Source organism: Glossina fuscipes, unplaced genomic scaffold (assembly GCF_014805625.2).
Source record: "Glossina fuscipes isolate IAEA_lab_2018 unplaced genomic scaffold, Yale_Gfus_2 1, whole genome shotgun sequence".
NCBI classification, from domain to species: domain Eukaryota; kingdom Metazoa; phylum Arthropoda; class Insecta; order Diptera; family Glossinidae; genus Glossina; species Glossina fuscipes.
The window spans coordinates 43,195,183-43,205,626 of record NW_023998415.1 but is presented as its reverse complement, the minus strand read 5'-3'; the positions used below and the strand labels follow the sequence as shown (position 1 = coordinate 43,205,626).

Genomic DNA, 10,444 nt, shown 5'->3' with positions numbered 1-10,444 from the left:
ACTTTCTGAATTGATCGATATAATGAAAGATGAGTGTGCCTCAAGTCGTTCTCGGTGTCGTGCAAAACTTAATATACCCTTGCACCCAACCAAGTGAAATAAGGCATGAAAATTACTACTATTAAACAACTTTTACAACAACACTACTTTAGGGTAGATAGACTTTAAAGAAATTACTCCTTTATTATGATGTACACATACGCATCACAGGCGGCTTTTATGGAGCATATAAAATAATTTATTATTCACTGACAAAAAGATAAGATTTTTAGTTTTTCACAGCATTTCTCTAATAACTTGCTTTAGAAACGAAAATCAAACGGAAAACTCTAAACGACATTAACTCGCTTCAGTACAAAAGTGACATATTTTCTTTTATATCTTTTAGCTTAATAAAGAATTGGTAGAGGATAACTTCTGCGTCTTCCTAATGTTAATAAAATATATTGTATCGGGGCTATAAGTAAATAATAAAATCAATTAAAATAGCATGTGCTGTAGAGTGACGAGAGGAAACAAGAGAAGAATAAAGAAAATCCTAAAAGAAAAAAAAACCACAATGAAATAATTGCTGAAAATCCGTAATACCTGCTAGAGTCTTAAATTGATTGCATAATGCAATAAAATAATATAGGCCGTTAAGTAATAATTTAAGGTTTAAATTACATTGACTTTGATTACCACCTACGTAATATATTCACCGCAATTGTCATTTGATTTAAAAGAGAATCTTTCAATCGATGATACCGGATGAATGTGTAGATAGCATGGCTTCTATGTAAAGTGATTGATGAATTCACGTTAAAAAGAATTAACAAAAAAAAAAAAAAAGAAAACTTTTTTTTTCAAACAGATTATGGTTTTGAGAGAAATCCCGTGTCGTTGTACTCTTAAATTGAACTCAAAGAGTGGAAATGTCGTTGTGTTTGTTATACCCAGGAATAAGCATAAGGGACTGAATCAAGTGTATATGTGTTCTTGATTCTCTAATTGAGGAGTCGATTTAACTATGTACACCTGTTCCCATCTTTCCCTATATCAAAAGGCGCAGAAGGCATTTATAGTAAGATCTTTATTGCAGCGACTAAACTGAGAAGAGATCGCTTTGATCTCTGAAATCTTACAGTATAGAAGAAGATATAAATTAGATTCATTGAGCGAAGATAGTTTCGTTCGTAAATTTGCTTATTTCATAAACGAGGATAACAGTTTTATTTTATATAATGACTATTTTAAGATCAGTCACTACTGTATGAACAGCAGTTGCAAAGGGAAGTCCGACTCAATTCGTTATCAATAGCGTTTACTATTGCAGGCTGAACACAAACATAGATAGGTAGTCATAAGACAGACAGACAGATAAACAGACCGACGAGTTTAATTCAAATTGACAAAGACGTGTCTATCTTAAGCGCTCTCTTGTTATTCCATACATTTGCACAAACTTAAGATATCCTGTAACAAAAATACTATAGAACTGTTTACTGTTTAATCGCTTAAAATTATTGAAAAGGTCGCGCATCATCCTATATTCTGATATTTTACTTTAACTGTTATTGATATAACTTGAAGAGAGGGCAAAAAGCCTTATGAACAAATGAGTAATAGTGAAGAATAGCATATCGTTATAGAATAATTTAAAAGGCAATATGCGAGTAGGTATAGAAAGGCCTTGTTTTTGCATAATACATTTATATAATATATGTGAGTAATTTCGAAAAATAATAAATATATTTTAATTTTTTTTTTTTCTATAACATAAATACGAGAAATGTCAGTCTTAAACTGAAGAGGCTAATAATTGAAAAACAGATTTCAGGATCTAGTTTAAGGTCTACATAGTTGATATTCAATTCAACGTTGTTTTCGCCAATTCGTTGTTTTCTATATCTAATATAAGCAGGATGACGGCATTCCTTTTGCGGTTAACTAATGAAATGATACAAACGTGAATTTGATGAGAAATAAGTTCCACAACTTGCCAGCCAAGCGGTTATACTAAACTTTTAACTCAATTGTTTTGAGTTATAAACGTGATTGAGATACGAGTTAATTCTATTACTGGTTGACTATAATTACGAAGGGGAAATATTTTATAGAAAAAAAAAGTATATATATATACACAATATATATATATATATATATAAAAGAAAACTTTTTTTCGTTTTTAAAATGTTTAAATGTTAAAAGAACATTTTCGTTTATTTAATGTTTGTTATTAAAAGCATTAACACACAAGAATAAAACGCTTACAATATTAAAATATCTGCTAATGTGCATAATAACTTTGTGTAGTGTATAAAAAAAATAAATAAATAAATAAAATCATTGTTGTTAATTTTAATAAAATCACATAGTGAATATAGTGAAATGACAATTGCGACAATAACTCAAAGTGATGGTTCAGTGGGAACGGGAACGGGAACGATGGTAAGTAAAAAATTTATATCTTTCTCTTTTTCAGGCTAAACGAAATGATTAACTTTATTATTATGGAGAGAGATAAGCCTTAGACGACATCATTTATAAATAATATAAAATATTCATATGGTTTTTTTTTTTTTTTTTTTTTTTTTTTTGCATTTTATTTGCTGCATAATTATTTCGCTTGGTAACCCATAACTATGAAGGTGCTATAACTGCGCAAAAAATATATAAAAATAAGTTTATATATTAATAAATTATGTAAAAGCTATCTGTTGTAAATGTCAAGCAAATAGATAATAATAAAATTTATTTAATAGCGTTAAGTTTTTACAAAAAACCAAAAAAAAAAAAAAATAAAAAAAATACATACAAAATGTTTGCAAATATTTTAATCGATGCAACGACGATTATTATTGTCATACGTATTATGCCTGCGTGCAGTTATTATAAGATCATCTTCTCAAGCCAAGTGCCTGATGCGATTTTCATCTTTCCATCTTTAACAAAATGATCCGCCTTAAATATTATCTACTAATGAAAGTGGCGTAAGACCTATTAGGGGAAAAAAAGTAATAATCTGCGTAAGTGATCATAACAATTATACTTGTGTTTATGCTTAAAAAAGATAAGCAGCAGTTATGGTACAGTAAGAGTATATTAAGTCTGTGCGTATGTATGCAACGCCCAGACGCACGTCGATCGATTTACGATGTGATCTTGTTGATGTTGAACTTGCTGTCCGTCTGTCCGCTTGTGCGACGGCTCGCTTTGTATTCTTGTCCTCAACTTTCAGATCGCGTTTTGGTTTAAGGAAGAACGCTATGGAAAATGGCTCGGATCGGACCACTTTCTTGGCTACACCCTATTCGGAAACACCCTTATATCAATAACTTTATCAAGCGAAACGGTGTAAGATATTTACCGATGGGCGGATTATTGTCTTTTCACTAGTCTTTATATATAGTAAGGTTTGTTAAAGTAAACTTTCAAAACTTCTTCAAGTTTTCCTAAAAAACAGTTTATTTAAAACTTAGCTCAGGGTAACTGATTAAATGACTCAGCCTGGTATAAGAAAACAAAAAAAAAAAAAGTATTGAGACATCGTCACTATTAGCAAGAACTGCAACAAGAATGTTTATGACGCATACATTTTTGATTTTGAGGTCGGCAAATTTACGAAATTTTGGAATTTAGAATTTATTCGAAACAATGGCAAGCACATTAAAGAAATTTCTAAAAGGTAAAATAATAGGTCGATGAATAATAAATTGCTGCAACCAAATAAAAGAGAAAGAGAGAAAGAGGTGAAGAATTATTTGCAATACGTTGATTGTAGAAATGTAATTAGTCCAAAGATTCTCTAAAATTGCAATGAGTTTTTTTATAGAGTCGTTTGGCCGGATACTCTCAGCACATGCTTCAGGTTTTTGCTCCCCTGAATTACACTCTTGAGATCGAAAATTAAAGAAAATAGTCATTAGAATACAGATTTGGAGAGCTCCCAACTTATTTTATATATAAATATATATATATATATTTTGAATCAATTGCTATAATAAGAGGTGGGTCTATCTTAAGCTCTTCTAGGCGTTAGATACGTCCGCACAAACTTAATATACCCTGTAGCATAAGTGCTAAAAGGACAGACAAATAAGTTGGGCTATATATCGGGCAGATTTATATGATATGTGATCAAAAAAATGATCCGATCAGAATCATATTCAACAACCTCCATCCTTGAGCCAGGATATGTCGGTGTAAAAAATTTTATCAAAATGTGTCAAAAACTGTGGTCTGTAAGTTGACCACAAGGAAAAGAGATGGACGGACGGACAGGTGGAGAGACACGCTTGCGTATAATAAAAAGTTAGTCTATCTCAAGACCCACAGTCGAAATTCTTACCAAAATGCATTTTACATAGTTTGCACTTGGACCTAATAATTTCATACTCATTCTTTATTCACATACTAAAATCTATGAAGATTTACGGATCTGCTATGAATTTGAACTTCGTTACTACTAACTCGATTGCGTGAATGTTCGCTCAAAGAATATATTAAATTGTCGTATATATTTAACTAGTAGACCTAGTAGTGCTTTGCTATATATATATATATAATATACATTTACACACACATTATTATTGTTATATGGTTTTGATTATATAAATTTTATTCAATGTTAAGTTCATTGCTATGTCGTTGGATATATAATATAAAGTTTTTGGTCATTCCATTTGGCATATATGTATATGAACAAATCTTATGTGAAAACGTACAGCGTATAATTGCTCATAAGACAAATATGGATTCTCTAAATTCGAACCGCATGCCTACAATGACAGACCTTGTGATTTGTTGTTCATCATTACTTCAAAAGACGGTTTGATTGCAAGGTGCAATTGTCTGAACTGACTTGGTATCATTGGCAGCGCTTTCTTTCCTTTACATTGGTCAATTAATATTGTTACTTTAATTAAATATAATTATGTAATACTCCATTTCATAATATGAGGTGATCTTAAATTTTGAATCATATGGAAAAACGTGCGTATCAGTCTGCAAAAGCATGAAGTAATAATATTCCGGCTAATTTAGTATAAAATCCTCTCATAGCATCTGTTGAAAATAAATTTTATTGCCCATCAACATATTTTTCCCTGCTGAAATATGCTGTCATATGTCCAGATGCAAAAATCTTTTCGCAACTGTCGTCTGTATATTAGAATAAGGGACTAGTTGAACCATTGCTTACTGTGGGCGCTGATATTCGTCTTTTTAGTTTAGTTTAGTTCCTGTTCGCGGGTTCAAATCGCAGTGCGGTAGAATCTCTACTGGATTCGTTTACCTAAAATGCGTACGCAATTAGTAAATACAAAAAAAAAAAAATCGCTTACCCACTAGACTGCGGCCACTTCGCTATCTCTCTCTCTTTCTTCAGTTCTTTCTCGTTTAAAACGAATTGGAGGCACGCTATTGGGAGAAAGAACGCAATCAAAGAATGTTTTCAATTCTTTATATAGCATCCATATATATTTAAAATTTTTTCTATTCCTCATATTTGTCAGATCGAGAATTTCGTCTCGGTACATTTCGCCAGAAACCACATGAAAATCGATCGAGTGATTTTCTAGAAGTCTGTAGCGGCCACAAATTTTATTTACCTAGATCAAGATTTAGAATTAAAAAAAAAATATATATATACATATATTGTTAGACTTTTTGCATTTAGCTTTTAGCTTTCTTTAGAGCCATTTTGAAAAATGATTTTCGATTTTAGTAATTTAAACTGAATTGAAAAATCAGACAAATAGTTGAATATTGCAAGGAAGAAAGAAACTCATCGAATATATTCCCGAAAAATCTGGACTACGATTTAGCACTTAATTGAATTGAATTTTAAAAAGAATTTTTCATTTAACCTTGACATACCTTAAAAATAAATTTCTAGATTCTAGAAAACACCTACATACATGCAAGCTTTGAATTTATTGCTTGATCACAAAGATAGAGTCAGATATGTGTACTTATGCGCATATACAATAATTTCTATATGTATAATTGTAATAATATATTATACAATAAAATTAAACGGTACACATTCATATATTGATTAGCCGTAGAAATGTAAAAATCATAGTCATTTATAAAGAAAAATTTTTCTTTCCTAAAATATGCTATTAATTAGAGAAGAGAAATCTATCTCTATTTATACTTAGCTTTAATTATTTAATAAAAAAAAAAAAAAAGAAAAAAAAATTAGAAAAAATATAACATAATTACGTTTTATTTTCAAAAAAATTTTCGCTACTTTTTTGTTTTTTTTTTTGTTTTGCAAATACTACAAAATCGTCTTACAATGGTTTAGCTAAATTCGAAAAGAAGAAGAATAAGTATTGAGTTAGTTTTTGCAGTTAATTTTTTATTTACAATTCAAAATGTAAATGTGCAAGACTTTAATTTTACGAATTTAGACAAATTACGTTTTAATTAAAAATATAAAAAAAAAAAAAAGAAAGAAAAAAGAGTTGACGCGGCTTAGCTTAGATTCTTACTCAAGTCGAGGTTTGAGCTTAAATGCGAATTTTTTTCTTTTCTCAAATTGCAAATACAAAGAGAACAAGAATTAAGATACAAGTAAATAGAAATCTTGGCATACATTAAATAAATGATTGTTTTTTTTTACTTTTTCTGAAAATTACACTAATGAACAAAATCGAGCATTTTTACGTATAAAAAACTATTCGACTTTGCAAGAAATTGAATTCCATAGATTCGCTTGCACTCAAGAATTATATTAATATATTATCTCGATTATTAGTTTCAACATTTTTTTGTGTGCGTCGAATTAATTAAGATATTGAATGAAATTTTACTTAAGATTAGTGGCATACTATGAAATTTGTTCTTCTCCTGCATTGCTTTCATTGCAAGATACCGTGAATGAGGGCAAGCTTTGTCAATGAATTTTGATCTTAACTTAAACATTTTCTTACTGATATTCTTGGGCCAAGTATAAAATTTCGCAAAAAAGTTAATTAGGTATAAAGGCAAATCAATTGATCAATAAGTCCCGGGACTAAATAAGAAAAACCTGTTTTTCTACCATCAATGAAATGCGCTGTGAACATCGTAAGGCATTTTTAATGGAATGATTTGCTAAGAGTATTTGTCAGTGGATTCAAATTTTTCCCAACAATATCGTTACTCGTTGAGAGCGAACATTACAGTAACGAAGGAGGATGGACCATTGACTTATGATACGATGTTCTTCTTCCACTGTGCATAAACGTACTATACATATGAAACATAGCTTTTTCATGTCCACATTTTCATGTAACATAGTGAATACATTGTCTTTTGATATCTTCCGACGTCTGTCAATTATCTACTGTTGACTGCATTCAGTATTATTGGCATTCTTACAATTACGCTTGAAGAACGTTGAATGAAAGTTCAAAGGCAATTTTCTTAATCAGAAGCAATACTCAGTTAACGCTGGAACACAACAAAAGTAACATCACTCGCTGGTAACTTTTGCAAAACCATTGATCGAATTGTACATTGTTCGAGAAATTATTGAAAATTTTTCTTATTTCAATTACAACAACTATTAAGGATTTCGATGAAAACGAAATGTAACTTTTTTTCGTGCTACTAATGATGCGATCGTCCATATATCGTAACGTTAAGAGAGCGGTAACGGTATCAAGATTTCATTAAACACCTGATCCTATGGGTGCAAGAAAGTTTCGCAGGTAAGATCACGAATTAGTTGAAGAGTTTATCTGTCTAGCAGTGTCGTCCAATCCGTTCCTGGAACATGGATTAATGTTTCGCGCATGAAACCCATTGTAGCTCGTTTATTTCGAGTGATTCGAATCATTTCGTTAGCTGCAGGCTGAGGCTTATTTTGTCTAATAATTAAAAAATATATTTATTAATAATTTGATTTTTGACTATCACTGCTCGCATTCGGCTTGAACTTAGTTAAAGTCGGAATCTTAGTGGACTATATCCCATGGCAATTTAATATATTTTATACTGAGCTACATCGAATCGTTGAAGTCAGTTAAAGCTAACCGGGGCAGTTGTTTACAAACGTGAACTAAATGATTAGAAGTCATAAATAATAATTTACGTGAAATTGATTTTATGGAAATCTCGTTTGTTCGAAAGTGTTATCAAAAATTCGACGCCTCCTTTTGAGTGCTTTTTCTTTATATATAATTGTATATCTGTGTACACAGCATTATACAATGTAAAAATTTAAATATGAACTATCATTGTTTATGACGTCATTATGACGACGGCAATCAAAGATTGCGGATTTCAATTGCACTTTATATAGAAATCTATCTAATAACAATTCTACGCACATAAGATATTTACCGGTATAAGGATCTCATATGTTAAACAAACAAGTAAGAATTTTATAGTCGGGCAAGGCCGACCATTAAATACCCTACACCACAACGTTGGTTAATACAACTCTCTCAGTTTTATATGAAATTACTATTATAAGAATTTAGACTTTTCTACTCGACAAACGATCAATTTTCGTGAAAAAGGGTAGTACGCAAAAATCAAGGCCGAGATGTTCCATATTTAATGCAGTTCATTTTTTTATGTTAAATTGTGTCTTATGATATAATTTTCATTATGAAACTTTGAAAATTATAGCTTTTTGTCGCATGAACTTTAATTTTCATTATGTGAGAGGGAGTTCAAAAATTGTCCCACCCGGTCTAAAGTTTTCCTACCAAAATATAGAATGCCGAAATGCTACTACTTAATCATTTTTGGCGAGATATTTTGAAAGATATATAAAGAGATATTTCAAGAAAACGACTTTTCACAATAGGGCGTTATATGGGCGGTGATTGAAAAAGTGCCTGTATACCAAATTTCATTAAATATATTGAAAGAATTTGCGACCTGTAGCTTGAATATAAATTTACATGGACAGATATCAGACGGACAGACGGACAAAAAGGCTAAGATCAATTTAGATTATGCTGCTGGGTCTATCTGAAGCCCTTTTGCGTCTTACATACAACCATACTAACTAAATATATCCTATAACGCAAGTGGCTCCAGCTGAGTGTGTGCATCGAATTGCGATCCTGGTACAGATGGTGAATAATTGAAGGCATTTTCAATTTCAATTTGACTTTTAAGTTATTGCCGATTATCGTTGGCGTAGGAATGTTTGCAAAAACTGCCATAACTGCCATTTTTAAACTTGAACTAAGGAATTGGGCCAACAATGGTAACATGATGTAGATCATTAGGCGAAGGTAAAGAATTTTCAAAATATCAGTTATAAATACTTCATCAGATTTCGGAAACGTAGTCTCTTAGCGTGACAAACGGATGATAAGTCCAGAAGGCATAAAAAATAGAATTAAAAATTCAAAACCAAAATGCATTTACTACCTACCACACAATCATCTGATAGCTAAAAACTTTGCATTTTCAAATGCAAATTTATGCAAACTTGGAAATTTTTATTGTATACCTTTTAACGGAAAATTTATACCTGTTTTGCAGTGAAAATAAGTATATACTGAGATGTTAGACTTATCTCTTTTTAGGGATAAATACGGTAGCCGATTTATGTGTCACTGTTGTGAGTGTAATTCGTGTATAACACTTAGAATGTATACTAGCTTAAGACATCCGATTTAACCTGATAAGCCTTTTTGCAAAAAATTGCATCCAAGTTGAATGGAACTTCTTTTGGCTGCTTTAATATATGTGGAAATGGATAGTGGCGTTCTTACTGAGTCGTTTGTTAAGCCTAATTAGTGCATATCCAAACTTCTCGTCCTTGAGTTGTGGGTCAACAGTTAATGTGAATTGGAAATATATATATATATATATAGATGTATTTATGTATAAATTTCTAAAAGCAATGTAAAGCGATCACAAAACGCTTGTCTTGAAATGGTAAAAATAATTAAGAATATTCTCTTTATTTAGCTGACTTGTAACGGATAACTATCATAATTGGTCTAATATATATATGCAAATATTTCAATTAAATTTGCTCTTAAATTTTACAAAAAGAAAACAAAAAAAAAAAAAATCTAGGAAATCGCAGTAAATTATTTATAATGTACATGTATATATATATATATATATATATATATATGTGTTGTTTGATGTGATTTGATTTACATAATGCTACAGGAAATCTTACAATTAGTTTTGCCATTGAAACTGTAAATGCATTGTTTTCGAAGCTTTGTAGAGAAAGATTTTTTTTCGAATATATTCACAAAAACAAAACAGATCTTTAGAGGTTTAATTGTATATACATTGCTTTATATATGTATATATAAAAATGTGTTTTAAACGTAACGTATATGCAATTATTATTTATTTCCATACAAATAAATTAATTATTCTTTAGTTTTGTTGTTATTGTATTTGCCGCATATTTGCTTAAACTTTAGACTTATGAGACCATGTAACAGTTGTTGTCTGTCAAATTAAAACTGAATTGAAATGG

The 10,444-nt window shown here is 30.5% G+C and overlaps 1 protein-coding gene across 1 annotated transcript in view; it reads left to right on the top strand.

Moving 5' to 3' along the window:
- The first annotated feature begins 2,205 nt into the window (after positions 1 to 2,205).
- LOC119632599 (proton-coupled amino acid transporter-like protein CG1139) overlaps positions 2,206 to 10,444 on the top strand; it is a 57,671-nt gene continuing 49,432 nt past the window's right edge. The window contains exon 1 of the mRNA XM_038025577.1: positions 2,206 to 2,430. Within this exon, the coding sequence (XP_037881505.1) occupies positions 2,371 to 2,430 (60 nt within the window). The 5' untranslated portion in view covers positions 2,206 to 2,370. The remainder of the gene's footprint in view (positions 2,431 to 10,444) is intronic.